This window comes from Anopheles funestus, chromosome 3RL (assembly GCF_943734845.2).
Source record: "Anopheles funestus chromosome 3RL, idAnoFuneDA-416_04, whole genome shotgun sequence".
In the NCBI taxonomy this organism is placed as follows: domain Eukaryota; kingdom Metazoa; phylum Arthropoda; class Insecta; order Diptera; family Culicidae; genus Anopheles; species Anopheles funestus.
In genome coordinates this window covers 62,768,344-62,789,729 of record NC_064599.1, presented here as the reverse complement: position 1 = coordinate 62,789,729, position 21,386 = coordinate 62,768,344, and the positions used below count along the sequence as shown (strand labels likewise).

The window sequence follows — 21,386 nt, the reverse complement described above, 5'->3', positions numbered from 1 at the left end:
TTGTTTTTACCAGACAAAATCATTAAAATTCACGCAATAATGAAACACCCAACGATCTATAATCAATTATAATCGAATATTCATAATACAATAAATGCGGTTTTGGTTTGCGATTGGCTGTAGTTTGACAGTGGGTGCTAGTTGTAAACAATAAATCCTTTTACATTGTTTTTTGCAGGCAAATCAAAACTAAACAGAATGGTGTAGCTTTGTGTTAAAAATACTAATTCATAGAGCACATCTTTAGTTAAGCAGTTAATGAATAGTTTGTTTATCTATTCTCTTGGTGTTTCGTAATTTCAGACATGGTTACAGAAGATGCTCACATAGCTCCCTAGGATGTATCGAAGCTAACAAAAGAAATAAAGAATTATGTTGGCCCCTATTGAAGAATGAATGTATTAATTGTGCAATCGGATGCAATTACATGTTGGTAGTGTTTATAATGCCGTAGATGTTGCCAATTTCATATGGTGAATGTACTCAACCTCGATCATTCGAACGTATCCTCCTATAGAGGAACTTGCTGAATTAAAAGACAACAGAAATGTTAGCCAAAAACCCGAATTAAATTCCTGTTAGTTTAAGACCTTGAGTAGTTATGAATAAGTATTATTCCGTACATAGTACTACTACACTTTATAATAACCAACTCATATTATATATTATATTATATTACCAACTTAGCTAGAATCACGAATTCCATAGCTTTAGGATATTGATAAAGTTTATACAACTAATGGAAAGAAATCATGATATAGAGCATCTATCAGAAGAAAACGTTTTTATTAAATCAATATCGTATAAAAAAGAATCTTTGCAGGTAAAGTCCATGCTCGTCTAGCCACACATCGTGTTACTGTGTCGTATGTTATCCAAGAGAACTTTTTATTTACGTTGATACTGTGTATTGTAAAATTTTTATTCAACTATGCCTAAGGTGACAACAACGATGGTTAGGATGACTTAAATTAGAGTTCAGCCGTCTGCTATAGGTCTGTGATTAAATATATTTATTTCCATGCGCTTCAATCCGTGGCCGACATAGCTCTGGCCTGAGCACGTACGCGTTTCTCATACTCGAGTCGGTTTTGACAATATATTGTGTATGCTTCTGCCTGTGCCGGGTCTTTAATGTTGGGTTCATTTAGCAGATCTTGTATACCCAGCAAAATTTGTTTTATAGTTATCGCGGGACGCCAATCTTTCTCCTCATCCAACAGTGACAGACAGACCGTACCGGATGGATACACGTTCGGGTGGAATAACGGTGGCTCGAACTTGCACTTCGGCGGGCTGGTCGGGTAGTCATCTTTGAAAATCATCTTCAATCTGTACAGTCCTCCTTCCCAGGCTGTTCCTTTCTTTCCGGGAATGGCACACTCCCATGTCATCAGGTTCAGTGATCCATCGATGTTCTTAACTGGACGAGCCACAAATCCATAAGGATGATCTTTACGCCATGCTTTACGTTCTTCACCAAGTCGCGATGCTGCGATGCCGGACATGTTGATATCAGTTTACTGCTTCTAGGAACAATTTTTCTCAACACGTACTGTACAAACTATGTGCGTCCAGTTTTACAAGCGCCGAACTGTGTTATGACGCCTCTTTGTTGACAGCTTTGATGGAAATATTTCATTCGCTTTCCGTCAAACAAAAACGAGCTATTGCAGCAAAATTTCTGGAATAAAGCATTGACGTTTTATTGTTGTTCTGCGGCCATCAAACAAAAGCTAAACGAAAAATGCCGTATACCGATGAATGCAATTGGAGAAAGATCATTAATACGTAATTAAAATGATATGCATGCGTTGCTGTTTGTTTAGGCACGGCATCCGGCTAATGTTGACATGCAAATTTTGGTTTAAATTGAACGCAATTCTTAAGGATTGTTTTAATGCATAAGGATCTCTGCAGTATTCCGCTTAGTTTTTGTCTCAAGATGTCACTAGCTTTTGGGCTCGTATCTCAGCCAAACAAACCCTCCCGCAGCTTCCGCTGGTAACCGTTGAAATAAAGAACACAACGACCATCTGCGATAAGTTTGTGATTAAATAAATTTATTTCCATCCTATTCAATCCGTGGCCGACATAGCTCTGGCCTGAGCACGTACGCGTTTCTCATACTCGAGTCGGTTTTGACAATATATTGTGTATGCTTCTGCCTGTGCCGGGTCTTTAATGTTGGGTTCGTTTAGCAGATCTTGTATACCCAGCAAAATTTGTTTTATAGTTATCGCGGGACGCCAATCTTTCTCCTCATCCAACAGTGACAAACAGACCGTACCGGATGGATACACGTTCGGGTGGAACAACGGTGGCTCGAACTTGCACTTCGGCGGGCTGGTCGGGTAGTCATCTTTAAAAATCATCTTCAATCTGTACAGTCCACCTTCCCAGGCTGTTCCTTTCTTTCCGGGAATGGCACACTCCCATGTCATCAGGTTCAGTGATCCATCGATGTTCTTAACTGGACGAGCCACAAATCCATAAGGATGATCTTTGCGCCACGCTTTACGTTCTTCACCAAGTCGCGATGCTGCGATGCCGGACATGTTGATACAAGTTTACTGCTTCTAGGAACAATTTTTTCTCAGCGCGTTCTGCACAAACTGTGTGCGTCCAGTTTCACAAGCGTATTATGGCGCCTCCCTAGTGACAGCTTTGATGGAAACATTTCACTTGCCTCTCGAAAAAAGACCCTTGCAGCAAAAGCACAGTGACGTTTGATTGTTGTGGTTCTGCGATGCTAAAACAAAAGCAACAAAAAAAGGACTCTGTTTGGTGCAGTACGTAGGTCGAGACGTACATTTACTGTATTGTTTGTTCACCCAAGTGGTAGCTTAAAGTGGATAACACAAAATCTGTGTAAGATTTTAACCTTTTCATTACATAGGATTAAACATTCGGTCACTGTATTTGAACATTTCTGGACAGTACGTTTGGGAGTAACACGAGCATTTGAAACACATCACAGGTAAATAAATTGCTTTCGGAACAAGTATCATATAATGTTTTATTGTACCCCTTAAATTACAGCATGCCGTACGCTGTGGTGGAAACGACGGATACCCTTGGAAATAAGGAGCTTCTCGCTGCACCGGAAAGCTGGATTCAGGAGCAGGACGATGGAAAACAGTATCTTTGCTGGCCAAACGTGAGAAACATTACCACACTGAATGCATTATTACAGAATGACTGTAGTGTACCATCGTTGATGTGGGAAAAACATGAATGCATGGTTAAGCGGCATAATATTGTGTCGCTCGAATTGGCAACTAAGGCAATAGAAGGTATTCAAAGACAAAGCGAAAAGAAAACCAGCCCAGTTAGAAGAGTCGTCCATAAAAGTCCTGATATCGATGCGCATCGGATGCGCAGCAGTGTACCAGGTAGAAATGCTCGGGAGAGACATTCAGCCGGACAAAACAACGATTCCATCCCTGTTGAGGAGAATGCTCAGGAACCAGACCATGACTTTCCATCCGATCCCCTGGATGAAACTAGATTGAGCGTTAAAGTTTCTAAAATGTTCAATGAACTCAAGAATCTTATTGATTCCAATCAGGAAGAAATGACGAAAAAAATGAACGAAGGGTTTTATCGTGTACAGAAATCCATGGCCACCTTGATGCATCAGCGGACGGGGCAACCAGTGGCGTCTACATCTACGGTCAGCCCAACATCAAATAGGAACGAAAACCTTGACATCAAGCCTTTGAAGACCATAGAAGAAATGAACGATTTCGAAGAGCGACTGAAGGACGAAGATTATCGAAAGCAAGTACGGAATTGGATAGAAAGTGTCGTATCATATGAGCGTAACCCGGAATGCCGCATGATGGAAATACTAGACTTGCTGTTCGATCGTCACTTATTGCCCAACTTTAGCTGGACAGGTGCCAGTGCCAAAGGTGTTAAGAAGCATGCATTCGGGGAGTACAGAAATATTATTTTGCTGTTTACTTATGCCGGCACTACCAGCATGCACCGCGCAGATAAGACGTTTGTGGCTAATTTTTTTAAGAAAAAACTTAGACATGCCCCCATTCGAGCCGTTTTACTAAAAGGCATGAGAAGATGCGTTCCTCATTCTCCTGCACCGAGATCAATCATAGGTAGAAAGAGAGTGAAAAACATTGGTGAAATGGACAGCAGTGCGAAATATGTTAAAATAAGCAAGGTGGTGTACGAAAACGTTGACAGAGACGACTGTTCCGATGAGGACAAAAATGATATACATCAATTTGTGGTAGATCATGAGTATACAGACTTTAAACGACTACAACATGATTCCGCAAATGATCTGCAACCGACATTATTCATGAGTGCAGAAGACGAATCCGAATAACTCACACAACATGTACGTTACATACCACAAGAATAAATAGTAACTTCTTAAGAATATTAAACTGAACTCGAGTTTACTTTCCTCTGTGTTCTTTGGTACAGAGATTAGGTTAAAATAATGTTTTATAGGCGAACGAACAACTATATCCTTGGTGCAAGCTCAAGAGAGCTCTTGCCGAAGTACAGTTGTGAAAAGTATTTGTGACTTCGTTTGAAATATTTCAATCAACCAATTTGATTGTTGAGGTTATTTGATCACAAACAATAACAAACATCTACCAAATAAGCGACGCCGAATAAGCACGCAAATTAAACTTATTGGAGTGATATTTTTCCTTTCGAATAATGAAATTTTAATATAACTGGTTTGCTAAAAGTGTAAAACGTATGGTACATAAAGTTATAGGCGTTGGCGAACTGAAAATCGCCGTTTACCATTAGCACTATTTCGGGGTTTTTTTTTACGATTTCGAAGGTGTATTTCAATTTGTACATTAGGTAAGAAAGGAAGATTCGCTGTAGCAATAGGATTTAAATCAAATGCATCACCATTAACATTGCAGAACATTTTAGGATGCCTTACGTCTTGGTGGAAATAATCGATGCTGTCGGAAACAAGGAGCTGCTTGTAGCACCAGAAACATGGATCCAGCGAAACGAGGACGGAACGGTGTATCTGCGTTGGCCGAGCGTTAGGAACATTACCATGCTAAACGCGCTACTAGCTGATGAACGTAGCACTCCACTGGCAGCGTGGGAAACTCACGAATGCATGATCAAATGTTCTAACATACAGTCCCTTTCGGTGGCTGGGAAAATGATAAAAACATTGCAAAACCACTGGAAGACTGTTGGGAGTTCACAGAAAAGAACGGTTGAAGCTAATGATGATGGTTCAATGGAACCTGTTTGTAAAAAATCGCTTAACAACTGCAGTGAAAGCCAAATGATTCGAACATATTCAGAAAACGTGCCCAAGGAAGAGCTAGAGCCGGTTGAATTACAAATCATTGGTATGTTGAACGAGCTCAGAAGACTTATAGAAACAAGGCATGACGAGGCAAGGAAAAAACTGCATGATGGATTTTATCGTGTCGAAAAAAGTTTGCAGTCTGCTGTGAATGATTCACTGAAGAAAGAGCAAAAGACAGCGTCCAATAACGATGATCAGCAATGTTCGCAGTCAGTGAAAGCGGTAGAATTTTATGTGAATCCCCTTACCTGCATAGAGGAGATGGCCGATTTTGAAGAACGGTTAAACGACGAGGAATATCGAAAGCAGGTGCAACATTGGATCGATTGCACCATTGGTTGCGAGGTACATCCGGAGAATCGCATGCAAGGCATACTTGATGCGTTGTTTGACAAGCATTTCCTAGCACACTTTAGCTGGGCTGGAAATACGAGTACGAGTAAACTTGCGTTTATGGAATACAAAAATATTGTTAATTTGTTTACATATGCCGGTACCACCGCTGTGAATATTGCTACTTCCCGGTATGTGGGACAGTTTTTCATAAAAGTACAACAACGAGCTGCTTTGCGACCAATGCGCAAAAACTTTTCACCTACTCTAGTAACCATTGATTCCACAGCTTCGTTGACCGGTGTAAAAAAATCTGTACAAAAACCTGTAGAAAGCATAAATGGATCTTCGCTACCGAACGATGATGATCCACAAAACTCCGACGACAACGCGGAGTTCTGTGTTAATCCGTTGGCCAGCATAGAAGACCTGGATGCTTTTGAAACTAAGCTGGACGATGTCGAATATCGTGCACAGATCCATAAATGGGTAAATGAACATGTTGCCTACGAGATAAATCCGGAAACTCGTATGATAGAGATTTTATACTTATTGTTCGACAGCAATTTTCTTCCGAACTTCACATGGATAGGTGCGAGAAAGGGTAGCTACGGAATGAAGACGTACAAAAATGTTGTTCAACTATTTCAGTACGTTGGTACTACAGCAGCACATCGTGCGGATCACATATTTGTGGCTAACTTTTTTAATAAGAAGTTAAGATATGCCGGCAAAAGAGCAAAACCATCATTATCCACAAGTTAAAGCAATAAAGTATGAGTTGAAGATTTCTAATAGAATAATAGAAATATTAGCCTATTTTCTAACTTCTTGTTCGCTGTTTTATTGAAAATAGGACACCGGCGGTTTGGAAAAATCAACGTACAATTTGATTGAAATATTTCATTGCCTTCAACACGTACCTTTCCTATCGGGCATCTGTCAAATCAAATTCTTCGAAGCGACTGCTTTTGTGTTGTTTTCGAGTGCAAAATAACCGGGAAAGAAAGTGTCCAAAACAACGCTCTGCAAGGAAAGAAAGATTACAATTGTGCGTGCTTAAAATTGTTTAGATATACCTAATATTGCAAATTTAGCGACGCACAACGTGAGTAGCCGGAACTGTATTTTGTGTATCATTCACAAACTAAAGTTCTTCCCGTTTTCAGCATGCAGTACGCTATTGTGGAAATTTTCGGGGAGGAGGCCGAAAACAATAAATTGCTAGCAGTGCCAGAAACGTGGGTTATTTGCAAGAATAAAACGATTAAGTGTTTGTATTGGCCAAATGTGAAAAGCGTAGGGGAATTGAATGCGATGATCGAGAATGGCCGCATCACTCCATCGGCCGCATGGAAAAAGTTAGCATGCAAAATTATCTACCAAAGTATTGCCTCGTTCAAATCGGCGCAAAAAATCTTAGAAATTTTGCAAAAGCAGCACAAAATGAATGCAAGAGTAATTGCTCGTAAAATGCTAAAAAATGAGCACGAAGAGCCGAATCGCAGTCAAATCAACGCACCAGACAGAGAAGTACGGATGATTGCTGCAAAGAATGAACAATGTGCCAGTGTGCCGGATTTGGATAATTGTGTGAATACAAAGCAGGAGGAAGATCCGTTTGGAAATCTGCCTGTACCACCGCTGGTGCAAACGATCCAGAGCAAAATGTCCACGGAAGACGTGTACACGTTCTGCAAGACGAAGAAAGAGAAAGATCCATTAGGTGATCTTTATACAGCGACATCACGATCAAACGTTGCTACTGACAAAAAATGGATCCCAAGCAAGTCACCTGCCAATGCGGCTTCGGCTGTTGGGGAGGATGATGCACAGAATTGGTCTTCCCGTACAATGCGTCAGTCGGTATTTGATCCACCGGAAGATGTTAAACATCCTCCACAGCTATACGATCTAATATATGAACTAAAAAGCGTAATGATCCGCAATCAGGAAGAGATAAAACAAAACATACGTGAAGGTTTCAATCGATTGGAAAAAACCATTTTATCATTGATTAAGCAAAATGAACATATGCCATCGAAAATATTGCATAAATTGAATGGAACAGCTGGGCAGAATGATTTCCATTTGGACAATCTAAAAACCGTAGAAGATGTGAATCGCTTTGAAGACCAGCTAAGAAATGAAGAATATTGGAAGAAGATTCAAACCTTCGTAGATTGCACCATTCATTACGAGACCAGACCTATAAAACGAATGAAACTAATGTTCGATAGGTTATTCGACAGACAGTTGTTACCCCAGCTCAATTGGAGCGGTAAGTTTGGCAAAAACCCGTTTAAATACTATTTCAACATAAGAAATTTATTTGAATACATCGGCACCACTCCAACGCATCACTCAAACGGAGTAGAAGTGACCAAATTTTTTATTAACACATTGCAATACGTAGTGCGTGTGCCTTCAACTGTCGCAAGCAGTGGAAATAATATCGATACAACCCAAAAGGAAACGATACCAAACGTACAAGAGGAAGCTGCAGCACAGAATGATACGATGCAACAAAGCAAACAGATAAGGCAGGATGAAATGGTCGAAGAAGATGAAAGGCATGAACCGGAAGAAAGCATGGAACACGATGAAAGTGCATTAGACGAACGTCAAACATTGTCGGAGGTCGAGAGTGTAGCGAATGCATCAGAAAATAGCTTTGTGGAAAAGCATGTTAATCGCATTACATGTGTGGAAGAACTTGATACATTGGAAAATCAACTAAACGACTTGAAAGTGAAACAGCATTTGCATAGATGGATCGAGGAAACGGTTGGCCTTGAGGCTAATGTGGAAAAACGAATGTCTGTATTGTTGGACCAGTTAATGGATAGAAAAGTATTGCAAACCTTCAGTTGGGTGGATGAAAACAGTGAAAAACGGCCTTTGCAAAGGTATCAAAACTTTGTTAAACTATTTGAGTATGCCAGCAGAACCATGATACATCAAACCATCGTATACAATCATCGTTATGTTTCCAATTTTTTTACGAATTGCATCAAAGAACAATGTAGCACGTAGGCAAAAATAAACCCTAAAATTAGCTGATCCCATGTGTTCACACTCTCAGGGACATAGTATAGTTTTTGAAGAAATTTGTCCACATTTTTCGTACTCACAATTGTATGGAGTGTAGAGTGAAATTCTTTAGTAATGTACAAGATACAGTCTGTAGCAGTTTAGTGCTGTAAAGATGTAAAAATTTAATGAAGCATTTAACTGGTTTGTTTCTGTATCATTGCGATCTTCTGCCGATTGCAGATCAAATAAATATGTTCTGCGCAGTATTTCAGTGTGTGATTTTTCTTAACACGGATTATAAGCATTTTGAAGGATTTTTTGTTTGTTTTGTGATGTTCTCAAATCGACCAAATCGAGCGAAGAGCGAATCAATAGAGAACACAGCCTAAGCGTAGGATTTGTTTACAAACAAGGTAATCGAAGGAACGGATTTAACACCAGCAGGGTTCGTCGTTCGTGCATAAATTAGAGTGACAAAAGCAACATCGTCCGAGGCATTTGTTTGGCTGTAGAGGCAACGTAAGTACGGAAATCGATCACAATGTATCTATATTCACGTCTCCGCGTTTTATAGAATGGCGTACGTTTTGGTGGAAACAATAAATGCTGCCGGCAGTAAGGAGTTACTTACAGCACCTGTAACATGGACTCTGCAGCACAATGAAACTTTGTATCTGCGTTGGCCTAAAGTTCAAAGCATGGGCGCGTTGAATGCGATGCTTGCTGATGAAAATATCCTTCCAATGGACCACTGGGAAAGACGAGAGTGTAAAATTATCTCTAGAAACATCCCAACGTTAGCATCGGCGCAGGATTTGTTAGAAAAAACGCAAATGCATTCCCACGTGAATGCAATGCTATGGAAAGCTACAGAAGAAGTTCCGCTGGAACAAGACCCATTAGGAGCTGAACAAATTTATCCGGTACAAACTGAATTGATTCCTGTGGCTATGGAATGCCCTACACGAAACGAATCGTCAGCTAGGGAGACGGAAGGGACTCAAAATGACCCACTGGGAGATATTAAAACATTTCCCCAGTTGGAGGATCTGATATACGAACTAAAGTGTATAATTCAAAGCAATCACGAGGAAATAAGAAAGAAGCTAAACGAAGGTTTTTATCGAATGCAGAAAACTATGTTTTCGTTGCTTGCCAACAAATCTTCGGAAGAATTGATCACCCAAAAAATGTCTGAATCGATCGTTTTGTGTAAGGATAACTCCGTATCGTCGAATGCAAATGTGGAACGCAGCTCTTCGGACAGCACGGAAACATTCGTAGTGAAAATGTGTACCTGTAAGGAAGATATTGATGCATTCGAATCTCAGTTGAACGATGAAGAATATCGACGAAGGGTTCACTCTTGGATACAAGTTATAGTACATTGTGAAGCAAATCCAGAAACTCGTATGATGGACGTACTGGATTTATTGATGGACCGAAAATTCTTTACCAATTTCAATTGGACATACTGTCGCAGATACCCAAAGATGGGTTTATCACAATATGTAAATTTTTGCCAACTTTTCCAATATGCTGGCACCACGGCGATGCATCGAGCAGATGAATTATTTGTGGAGAATTTCTTTAAGAAAAAACTGAAACATGCACGACAGAGAATCAATATTACCGGTCAGCGTAGATGTGTGGCCAAAGGTAAGAAGTGGAATAAAACCAGCTTGGAAACACGTGCAGGAAAAATGGAACACAAGGACACGAGTTGAACATGGCGCAAAAAGTTCTTTACTGGTACTGGAACAATCACACTCAGTTATCCCAGAGATTATAGAATTACACCTTAACCCTTTAACGTGTTTTGAAGAAAAGATCGACGTTGAAGCACGATTGGGAAATTTGGATTATGTACAAGAAGTTCACAAATGAATAGCTAGTACCGTTGACCATACAGTCGATCCTGAACAGCGAATGGGAGAAATATTAAAAAGATTTATTAATAGAAAGTTCTTGCTGAATATCTGTACGAAAAAGGATACAATCTTGAGCTATGGCAATTTTATTGGACTCTTTGTACACGTAGGAACTACCCAAGTAGCCAAATTAATAAAAATGCAACCATAACGCTGCTTGAAGGCTGCTTAACGAAAAAACGAACCCTGTCCGAACCTTGGGGCCGTTTAAACTGCACACCGTACTCGATGGAACTGTGGAGCTTGTTACTGGTCGGTTAATGGTTCGTTATGGAACTATAAGGTCCATCAATACGCACACGGTACTCGATGGAACTATGGGGCTTGTTATTGGTCGCTTAGTGGTTCGCTATGGAACCATAAGGTACATCAATAAGCACACGGTACTCGATGGAACTATGAGGCTTCTTATTGGTCGGTTAGTGATTCGCAATGGAACTACAAGGCTCAACAAGAAGCACACGGTACTCGATGGCATTTTGTTTACAATCCCATCGCTAATCTGTCAAATGTCGGCATCGCAAAACGATGCCATTAGCTAAAAAAGTAAACAAATAATACAATGTATTCCCAAATTATTAAAAAATCGGGGAAAATTTATCGCAAACGTGATAAAATAAAACGTAAATTATTCGACAATGCTATTAGTTCTATTGAGAGTGAATTATTGGATACCACAGGTCTGTCGCGATACGCACAAAGATATTGAAAGTTTATTGTTATGAAAACCATTTACTGTCCTCCGTAGGTTCATCAACAAGTATTCCAGATATAGATCAATATTTAGAAAGTTCTGAATCGGAAGATAATCCTGAAGGAGTAAAAAAGGAAGGGAATGAATTCCAACACTTGAATATGGAAGATTGTCTTAAATTTTGGGCATTAGCCACTAACCAATCCCATCATTCAATAAACATGCTACTTAAAATACTGAACTCCAAAATTCAAAGCGACCTTCCGAATGACGCCAGAACTTTGCTGCGCACTAAAAGGACCCCGGCAATCATTACAGATGTAAATGGCGGACAATTTTGGTACAACGGTATCGAAAAATGTATTTCATCCTATTTCTTGTAAGTTTTTTCTGGATTTGTATGTTTTTGTCATTCTCACTTAAACTTGTAAATGTTTTTTTTTCAGTAAGAAAAGACCGCCTTTTCAAAAGTTGTCTTTGAATGTTTTTGTTGATGGCCTACCATTATATAAAAGCAGTAATAAGCAATTTTGGCCGATTCTTATTAACATTCACGAGATGCCAACCACTCCGCGAATGATTGTTGCAGTTTTTTATGGTACGAAACCTGGCAACGTTGAAGAATATTTGAGGCAATTGGTGGATGAGTTGAAAGAAATATTGGTAAACGGAATACAAATAATGGGCAGTAAAATGTCCATAAGTCTTCGAGCAATAATAGCCGATTCACCTGCTAGAGCGTTTATTAAAGGTAAGCTAACTAAAAGTAAGAAATGCTATTAAAAATATAAGATACCAATATTTTTATTTTAGGAGTTGCTAATTACAATGCAGCACACGGTTGTTTAAAATGTACGTGTGAGGGAGAATACAGTTATGAATCCCATACTGTAATCTTTAAAGGTGTGAACCATACAAACCGTACAGATGCTGGTTTTCGTGAAAAAGCGTATGAAAAACATCAAAAAAATGTTAGCCCTTTGATAGAAGTTCCGTTTCTGGATATCATCAAGGATATTGTTATAGCAGACCGCTTGCATCTAATTGATTTGGGAGTAATGAAAAGATTGTTGCTAGGTTGGAGAGATGGAAAACTTGGTATACACGCCAAACTTTCAGCTTCTGAAATTATAAAAATTTCAGATATTCTACGACACATTAAGTTACCTTCAGAAATCCATAGACCATTCAGAAATTTAAATGTTTTGAAGTATTGGAAGGCTTCAGAATTTAGCTCTTTTCTACATTACGGTGGGATTGTAGTTCTGAAAGATATTTTATCCGAAGAAAACTATAATCAATTCTTGTTACTTTCATGCGCAGTCACCATGTTATCAACAACGTTTTACAAGCAGAATTGGCACGTTGCAAAACAAATGTTAACCGAATTTGTAATTCAGTATAGTGACATATACGGCGAACAATTTATAACCAGCAACGTTCATAATCTGTTGCACGTATTTGACGATGTAGAGTTTTTTGGTGCGTTAAACACTCTTTCAACATACCCATTTGAAAATAAGTTGCAAAATCTTAAAAAATTGCTACGAAGCAGGCGACAGGATTTACAGCAACTTATAAATAGATTATCGGAGCTTGAAGGTTTTCATAAGTATGAAGGAGAAACACTAAACGATAACAGTATTAACTTCAAAATGCAGGATAACAATCGTGATGGTTGGGTATTAACCAAAACACAGAAAATTGTACGGTTTTCCAAAAAGCATTCTATATCACTCTCCGCTTTTCATGGAAGAGTACTTAGAAAACAATGGAACTTTTTTGAATATCCATTTAAATCCTCTGTTCTAAACATTTTTGTTGGAAAAATTGCTGAATTATCTAGTACAGAGGAAATTATAAACTTTTGTGACATTAGATGCAAGTTAGTAGCTATAGAAACAAGAGAATCAAATGAATTTGTCTTTATTCCTTTAGTGCATACATTGAAATAGTTCAGTAAGTTTTGTTACGTTTAGAAAAAAAAAATAAAAACTAAAATTTATGTTGTGTACTCTTACGTAGGCCTTTGGTCGCCGCTCTTTTCGTTGCATTTTTTAGCTTCTTCATAAAAAATACTGCAACCATTCTCATAGTAACATCAACATCGTTTGTGCTACCGTGAAATCTAAAAAGTTCTAATACGTTTTTATATGTGATAAGCGGTATTTTTTCTTTTCCCTTGCTAATTCCTGTCCAACTACACTCAGTTAAAAATTGTTTCGTAAAAATCAAATCCATAATTTCTATCATTCTATTTTCAGGAGTGTTTTCGTATATGTTGTTTTCTAACCATGTCGCTATTTCATTAAAGTAACTATTGTCACTTAAACTCATTTCAAAATTTGTCAGTTCTTGTGCTGTTGCGATAGGTTCAAACCCTATATTGTTGTTTTTTCTATGCCTCATGGAAACGGGTATCACTGTTTTATCCGTAAGAATATCTAGCTTTGCAATTACAATGGACGTTGCCTTTTCAAGATTTGCCAATTGATTTCTGAGGCTTGACACTGTCTCGTTCGCGAACACATCTACCTTCGAAATAACTGTTGACATAGCACATTCTAGTCGTTGTAATCTTTCGTTTAGATCGATATTATGTGTTCCTAAATCACTTGATTTAAGTTGATCTTCTGGTTCATTTTGATGTTCAAAGCTATTATTGCTAATACTTTCTTTAAAGTTTTCCGCTACCAAACTTTCGTCAACTTCACTTTCGTCGAGCCATTCATTTTCCCCGCTTTTTTCCGGATTTTCGGGCAATACACATCTGGTAACCTCGTAAGAGTATTCGTTATTTTCTACGATACATGGTTCTAACATGGATTCGAAATTTTTCACAGGCCTGGAAACGCGTTGTTTGACCTTTTGTGGTTTTTTCTTTTTTTCATGCGTAAGCTTCTCACTAAAATCAGTTGAGGACTCCAAGCACATATCATTAATAACTTTGTTGGCCTCCGTGATAGTTGCCAATCCTACACGTTTCACTCTGCACAAAATTCGTTCCCAAGAATTTGTTGGAGTGCTGTTGTCGTCTTCTATTAGTTCATTCAACCGTTCCTTCCGTCGTATGTTGGGCCAGAAAAGATAAGTTCTGCCTTTACTCGATCCTTGAACCCAAGGTTCAGGAACTGCTAACAGTTCCTTGTGCCCTCTAGCGTCCACAGTTTCGACAACGTTAAACGGCATATTGTGGTTTTGGCTGAAGTCTGGAAGATATCGAACATGTTTAAGAATCAATCATAATGAATCTTTATCAAATGGCAATTATTTTCTCACCTTAAGCTTTCTGCCTCTACTCGCGTCAAATGCTACGATCGAAATGATCGTATTTGCTCCATCGCAGAAATTCAACGGTGTTAGGTGCAAATGCTTTCCAACCCGGCCTTTTGTTTTGATTTACTGGTATTTGCTCGACTGGCCGAAATATCGAACAATTGTAGATGTGATCGACATCGATTGTTATCATCCTTGTGTCTCTATCCTAAGGCACTGTACATTTGCATGGAAATATTTACCATTGCTAAAAGTTCGGTTTCATGGAAATATTAACCGCTGCGGTCAGTGTCGGATATTTGCACCTTGATCCCGTTGACATCGTAGCTATGCTGTTCAAGTATTTTAACGATTGTTGATGGTTTTCGGAACGGTATCGAAAATTTGCAGCTTTGTTTACGGAAGCTAACTCCATACGCCACCAGTTTCCGATTGTTGATTTTTTTATGCATTGAGGAAATGCTCATGGCATTAATGTGTGTTTCTCGAAAAAAACCCATTTGAAAAAACAAAAGTGTACGCAAATCATACAAAGAACAAATAATTATTTTTCGTATGTTTGTTGATTGCTGCTTAATATCTTTTTGTCCAGATATTACGTGATGAGCAATCACAGAACTGACGGTAGAATTAGCATAGGCAGCACTCTGTAGGCAGGATAAAATGCGTTCAATACTCAATAAATACAGTTTTCAACAAAAAATGCGATATTGTAACACACTCACACAACTATCAAAACAAACTTAATACACATAAATATATCCGAAAAGATCTCATTGTAGCAAGTTGACTACACAACCACAAATGCAACTTCAAGCAGGAATAATTTATTTTTTACATTTCATTTTTTTTTATCCGTCTTGCTTGAAAATTAAACCTGCATAAATACTTTCTTTTACAGTTTGACATTCAGAGCTGCTTAAGGGTCGGTTAAAAGTACGGCGAACTTTGAAGCTGTTTATCTACTGCAAAAGTCGTATTAAAGAAGCGATCTTTAGCGTGCTCAAATTAGCTGCTTAAGATAATTTGGCTATTTGGGTACTGTCCATTATCAAGCAAACCATACGTATGTTGTAAATTTCTTCCAACAGAAACTAAGCTGGGCAGGATATGCGGGTAGAAGTGATCGGTCATACTAGAGGAACACTATTTTTTTTACTTTCTGCAAACTCTCTAATGCTTAAGGCTTTATAAGTGGTACTAAAATAAAGAGAAACGATAAAAAAAAATTTAGTATGATGTTAAGTTTTTCGTTCGAGTCGATGTGATTAAATTTAATTTGAAAAAAACATACAATGAAGATTCTCAGTTGCTCTCAAGCGCATGGTAAGTACCGGATGCTCAATATTAAAAAAAAGAATTTAATCGAACATGCGAAATACTTAAAGGAATGCAACGTTCTGAAAAAGCAATTAATATTCATCAGATCGTAATGAAATGGTTCAACTTTCGTTGCAATTTCAAAACTGACGATCAGCAATGTTATTAAATTTTGTAAACAAGCATCTAGTTGTCAATCAGGAAAGCAGAAATGGCGTCCTTGGAACTACTTTGATCGTAGCCTTGTTTCAATACGCTATGTTGACGGTGTTTTGTTATTTATATTGAGGATGTGAAGCTTTGCATTGAGAAGTGAACTACAATAGTGTTTCTATGTTAATTTATGTTTATATTTGATTATCTATTCGAGGAAAGCGGCAAAATCGCAAGATAAACTAAACAACAAACGTGTGTGTCTAAGCAAAGCTGAAGGTGAGAAGAAAATGCATAAGAATGCGAAACATGAGCTTCATAACAGTTATACATTCCCATGCATCTTGTGCTGGGTTGGGCGGGATTTTTAGGATGCCGTTCGTTGTGTTGAAAAAGAAGAAACTTTCGCCGGGTCAGGAAGATTTGATGGTTGTACCAGATGTCTGGGTTGAGGAAACTTTGGAGGACGACAATGCTTTCGTGTTTTTACCCGTGGCCGACTGTAACACCATAAAAACGTATTTGGAAGAGCAGCGCGCCCCGTTTCCAGGATGGGAGAAACATGAATGTGAAGTCCTGTGTAGAAATATTCCCAATTTAATATCAGCCTATAACACTATCGAAAAGATCCAGAATGAGAAAAGCTTGGATGATTTTGTAGAATTGTTCGACCCACCGATTCCTAAGAAACGTTTAAAACGAGACGAACCAAAAAAGAAAGTGGCAGTTGAAAAGACTATTGTGGAAGAAGACGAGCAGAAGGTATTCCCACTCTTTAGAGCGGACCAGGAAAATGAAGATCCTTTTGGAGATATAATACCGCCTTTAGAAATGCCGCTATCATCGAACCCGGAAGAACTACCATTCGAAGAGAATGTGGGCACTGTTAACACACCGAAAAGTATGGATAAACACACACTTTTTACTTCCAAGGTGGGGAACGATCCACTTGGTACAAATTGGACCGTAACGTCACAGTCGCGAATATCTACTGAGACTAATTCGGACCGAAGTAAATCATCAAACAAAAGGGCTTTCACTGTTGAAGACGACCAACAGAGTGACTACGATGCACCAATTGATGATGATCCATCGAGTGACTATAATGCTCCGAGTGATGGCTATACACCGAGTAACGGCGATACACAGAGTTGGTCATCCCGTAAAAAAAGGCAGCCGACTGTATCTGACAAACCGAGAGAAGCTAAACAAATTGCCCAGCTATACGATCTGATGAATGAACTGAAGTGTATGATGATCAGCAATCAGGAGGAGATAAAGAAAAACATGCGCGAAAGTTTTGTTCAAATGCAAGCAACCATGGTGTCTTTGATTAAACAAAGCATGATCCAATATACGCAACCGAGTGTATCGAAGGAGCCAGAGGGTACCCCCCATCAGACAAGTTCAGATGGGACGAATGTTTTCAAATTCAAAAAGTTAATGAAGGTAGAAGATGTGATTCTATTTGATAATCAGCTAACAGATGTCGGGTATCGAAAACAGTTTTATCACATGATAAATGTTGCCCTTAAAGATGAGACTAACTCATCGACACGTCTAAGAATAGCGTTGTTTATAATATTTGATAGAAAACTGTTTAATCAATTTAGTTGGGATGGTGAAGATCGAAAAATGGCGTTACGAAGCTACAAGCAAATTACGAAAGTGTTAGAATACAGTGGCACCACTCCAACTCATCGTATGAGTTCAGAAAAAGTAGGACAATTTATTCAGTCGATGAATACAATCCAGCATGTTAAACGGTCGCAAACCAATCAATCAACAGCACAATCTTCAACAGCACGGTCTTCAACGGCACAATCTTCAGTAGCACCAGCTGCAATAACACAAACTGCAACACCGAAAGTTTCAGTAATACAAACTTCAAAACCGAAAGCTGCAGTAAAAACAACACATAAAATTGCCAATCCTACGCTGGTGAAGGAAGCTGTAAGCATGCTGGAACAGCATGGAATCTTGTGCATTCAAACAGTACCAGTCCGAGCAGTAGCGGCAAGCGAATCAAGGACCGGAACGGGTAAAACCATACTGGTGGAAAATAGTGGAATCATTTGCAAACCAGTAACAATGCCAATACCAAGTAAGGCAGGCAAAACATTTCAAGTAGAAAGCGCCACCGGAGATGCACAAACTATGTCAGAAGCTAACCGTTTACGAAACGCTTCTGCCAATAACGTAATGAATAAAAGCACGATCATAACAAACGTGATCGCACTGCATAATTTTGAAAAGCGACTATATGATACAAATATGCGCGAGCAGATTCTTCAATGGATTGACAAATTCTTGGGCAATGAGCTCGATGTTGAAAAGCGCTTGTTGAACTTGTTTAATCGGTTGATCGATATCACCGTATTGCGGAACTTTGATTGGACGAAAAGCAAGGGTAAATGTCCACCTTTGTCCGGGTACACACAATTTATAGAACTCTTCGTGTACGCATGCAACGTGAAAAAAGAATCCGAGCCTACGCAATCGATGCGACAAATTGTGACTAATTTTTTCATCAAACAGTTGACCGACGCTGGTAGCGGCACACAGCAAACGAATCTTCCAGGACCGAGTACCTCCGTGTCTACAACGTAACTTGTTTAGCGGTACGCAACGGACAAACAATCATTTTGTGAAAGTAGCATTTTAAAACTACTCATTTTGCTCTTTATCCAATATTCATTATTTGATTCAATAAAAGTGCTGAATGAAGGAATTTTTTTCGTTTTGTAAACATTTTTGTCGATACCGCGGTTTGAAATGAAATTTTTCACACGAAGTTTGAATTTCCCCAGGATCCAAGTGACGTTTGGTTGGATGACAGTGGTTTGTTATGAATTGTGAGCAACAACACAACACACCAGCGAAAAGGACGCTAAATGATGGTGGAGTGTTTTCGTGTGCAAAGAAATTTGTTTTCTGCTTGCTAAAATATATGTGCAACGTGCAGATTCACACTGCAGGAGCACGCATGTAGTGAAGCTAGGCAAAATCTTTCGCGAAACGTGAATAGTCGCTTGAACGAACTAAATCAGCGTGTATTTCAATCGCAGCAGAGGTACGAATAGACTGCCAGTATGTACGCTGGGTTTCGAGAACGGTGATCTACTCACGCTGGTTCGAGCAAATAATGCTATTGTTTTCACTGTAGGATGCCGTACATTTTGGTGGAAATAACGGAGCCAGCCGGAGACAGAGAGTTGCTTGCTGTACCAGCCACCTGGATTCAACGGCAAGGCGAAGGATGTGCGTATCTCTGTTGGCCTTACGTGCAGAGCATTCGGAAGCTGAATGCGCTGTTTCAGGACGAATACAGCATACCGACGGAGGTATGGGAGAGGTATGAATGTGAAATTCTGTGCCGAAATCTGCCATCGTTGGCATCGGCTGATAAAATGATCGAAACAATGGAAATGCAGTACGAGCCGAGTGAAGAAAGCTTACCAAAGAAACCTACACCGGAGCAGACGAACAGTACAAACAGGCACAGAGCACAAAGGAAACAGCAGCACCGATGGATAAAGTCGGAAACGCTTCGTCAGAATGAGAAGGTAAAGAAACTACTCGCGTTGGAGAACGATCCACTGGGAGATGCGACATCCTGTCCACAGTTACTAGATCTGATGTACGAGCTGAAAAGTTTAATCAAGAACAATCAGGATGAGATAAGGAAGAAACTAAGGGAAGGATTTGGTCAGGTGGAAAAATCGTTGCTTGCGAAGCAAATCGAATCGAATGCCATGCAATACGCAATGGAACGCATGGAATCGAACGCGATGGGTCATGCGTCATCGTGTCCGCAGGTTCCACAGTTTAAAGTTGACCTGTTGACTGAGATGGATGAGTTGGAACAGTTTGAAGTACGGTTGAATGATGAGGAATATCTGAAGAAAGTTCACTGTTGGATTGACACTACACTGGGGCTCGAGCGTGATTCCGAGCATCGAATGCATACCATACTGGACCTGATAATATCCCGCAAATTGTTTGCCGGCTTCAGCTGGACCGGTGCCGGTAAAGAGAAGCGTCCGATGTACGTTCACAAAAACATTCTCGGCTTGTTTGAGTATGCCGGCACCACTCCCATGCAGCGTACGGATCACACTACGGTGGAGAATTTTATGCGCAAAAAATTGCACAATTCGGCCACTAGGGTTAAGGTACTTGGCGTGCGCAAAAGTGTGCCTCATCGTCGCAAGCGCTTTGGCGTCAAGCAACCGAAGGCGTATCGAGCTACGGACACGGCAAAGTATGAAAGTTCTAGTACTAGGCCACACGAAATAGCATCGTCTACGACCAGTACACAGGCGGGGGCAGTGAAGGAAGATCTCGAACAATCATCATCATCATCCAGTCCATGTCCGGATAATCCGATCAGTACGGAATGTGTGGAAATTAAGCAAGATGGCACTATGTACATCGAAGCTGTAAATGATTACGACGAAATGTGGGATTATCGAAGATTGGACAAGTAAAAGAAAAGCAGTTAAAGATGAAAATCATACTTCGATATCATTCTGCTTATGCGGAAGCGAAAAATTGGCCAGAAACTCCAGGGTTTTCCTCCCTCGATCGAAAGCATTTAGTACAGTAAACAACGACGATACTCGCTAGGAAAATCAATTCTGGCATGCTTATTTAATAACAGGAGTTGACCGTATTGATCGCATATCTAGTCCAGAATTATGCTACTTGTATAGAAATAGAAAAAAGGCTCGGTATACATATAAGCAACAGTAGACGGATCGCGCATTACTGGAACACATCCGCTTTGAACGGGCTCATTAAACATTCGAATCGTATATGTTTGCGTGGCATGTTCAAGGAATTCATTCTAATTACGACGTAAAATTGTACTTTTAATTCCACCCGATAGTAATAAACTAATTATCTATTGATGTAAGTTCTAGACATATTGGTGCTGTTATAAGTTTTGTTTTTGTTAAGCAGTTCTACTACCTGTACATTGTAAGATTTTGGTATGAGGAAAAGCTTTGGGTTTATGTAAGCCTTATTGGTTATTGATTGACAAGTATTATCTCGTCACTATCAGTTTGTTTTTATGTGTTATTCGTGTTTGCCGCAATCATCCACTATTTCCACCTTTCAACAAACGCAATTTTGGATCAATTTTAACTATTGTCTGAAACATAATCCACAAGAAACTAATGAAGAAGTTATGCATTTAATCAAAGCTTAATCCGCACAATTTCAAACATAAAAATGGTATACTTTATCATGCTAAAACTCGTACCCGAATTTTTACATACATGATTTTTTTTTAACTTCTTATTTGAACAGT

At 39.3% G+C, this 21,386-nt stretch overlaps 8 protein-coding genes across 9 annotated transcripts; 5 read left to right on the top strand and 3 right to left on the bottom strand.

Moving 5' to 3' along the window:
* Positions 1 to 758: 758 nt before the first annotated feature.
* LOC125767367 (SUMO-conjugating enzyme UBC9-B) lies at positions 759 to 1,619 on the bottom strand. The gene has a single exon (XM_049433865.1). The coding sequence runs from the start codon at positions 1,506 to 1,508 to the stop codon at positions 1,029 to 1,031; it is 480 nt and encodes a 159-aa protein (XP_049289822.1). The 5' UTR covers positions 1,509 to 1,619; the 3' UTR covers positions 759 to 1,028.
* Positions 1,620 to 2,042: 423 nt separating this feature from the next.
* On the bottom strand, positions 2,043 to 2,665 carry LOC125767366 (SUMO-conjugating enzyme UBC9-B). Its single transcript, XM_049433864.1, has one exon. The coding sequence runs from the start codon at positions 2,556 to 2,558 to the stop codon at positions 2,079 to 2,081; it is 480 nt and encodes a 159-aa protein (XP_049289821.1). The 5' UTR covers positions 2,559 to 2,665; the 3' UTR covers positions 2,043 to 2,078.
* Positions 2,666 to 2,719: 54 nt separating this feature from the next.
* Positions 2,720 to 4,415, top strand: LOC125767340 (uncharacterized). The gene is made up of 2 exons (XM_049433820.1): positions 2,720 to 2,980; positions 3,043 to 4,415. Exon 2 carries the CDS (start codon positions 3,044 to 3,046, stop codon positions 4,352 to 4,354), a length of 1,311 nt encoding a protein of 436 aa, XP_049289777.1. The 5' UTR covers positions 2,720 to 2,980; position 3,043; the 3' UTR covers positions 4,355 to 4,415.
* A 219-nt stretch (positions 4,416 to 4,634) lies between these two features.
* On the top strand, positions 4,635 to 6,424 carry LOC125769526 (uncharacterized). Its single transcript, XM_049438260.1, has 2 exons — positions 4,635 to 4,851; positions 4,927 to 6,424. Exon 2 carries the CDS (start codon positions 4,928 to 4,930, stop codon positions 6,422 to 6,424), a length of 1,497 nt encoding a protein of 498 aa, XP_049294217.1. The 5' UTR covers positions 4,635 to 4,851; position 4,927.
* A 149-nt stretch (positions 6,425 to 6,573) lies between these two features.
* On the top strand, positions 6,574 to 8,722 carry LOC125767329 (uncharacterized). Its single transcript, XM_049433805.1, has 2 exons — positions 6,574 to 6,767; positions 6,829 to 8,722. The coding sequence occupies exon 2, from the start codon at positions 6,830 to 6,832 to the stop codon at positions 8,693 to 8,695; it is 1,866 nt and encodes a 621-aa protein (XP_049289762.1). The 5' UTR covers positions 6,574 to 6,767; position 6,829; the 3' UTR covers positions 8,696 to 8,722.
* Positions 8,723 to 11,919: 3,197 nt separating this feature from the next.
* LOC125767349 (uncharacterized) lies at positions 11,920 to 15,634 on the bottom strand. Its single transcript, XM_049433842.1, has 2 exons — positions 14,600 to 15,634; positions 11,920 to 14,529 (listed from the first exon to the last, which is right to left on the bottom strand). Exon 2 carries the CDS (start codon positions 14,507 to 14,509, stop codon positions 13,316 to 13,318), a length of 1,194 nt encoding a protein of 397 aa, XP_049289799.1. The 5' UTR covers positions 14,510 to 14,529; positions 14,600 to 15,634; the 3' UTR covers positions 11,920 to 13,315.
* Positions 15,635 to 16,119: 485 nt separating this feature from the next.
* On the top strand, positions 16,120 to 18,679 carry LOC125769525 (uncharacterized). Its single transcript, XM_049438259.1, has 3 exons — positions 16,120 to 16,348; positions 16,441 to 17,366; positions 18,519 to 18,679. The coding sequence occupies exons 2-3, from the start codon at positions 16,442 to 16,444 to the stop codon at positions 18,677 to 18,679; spliced, it is 1,086 nt and encodes a 361-aa protein (XP_049294216.1). The 5' UTR covers positions 16,120 to 16,348; position 16,441.
* A 241-nt stretch (positions 18,680 to 18,920) lies between these two features.
* On the top strand, positions 18,921 to 20,999 carry LOC125767339 (uncharacterized). Of its 2 annotated transcripts, none has more exons than XM_049433819.1 (2): positions 18,921 to 19,159; positions 19,236 to 20,999. In XM_049433819.1, exon 2 carries the CDS (start codon positions 19,237 to 19,239, stop codon positions 20,557 to 20,559), a length of 1,323 nt encoding a protein of 440 aa, XP_049289776.1. In that variant the 5' UTR covers positions 18,921 to 19,159; position 19,236; the 3' UTR covers positions 20,560 to 20,999. The 2 variants fall into 2 exon arrangements, with proteins under 2 accessions (XP_049289776.1, XP_049289774.1); XM_049433817.1 differs by having other exon boundaries at positions 18,923 to 19,142.
* Positions 21,000 to 21,386: the final 387 nt, after the last annotated feature.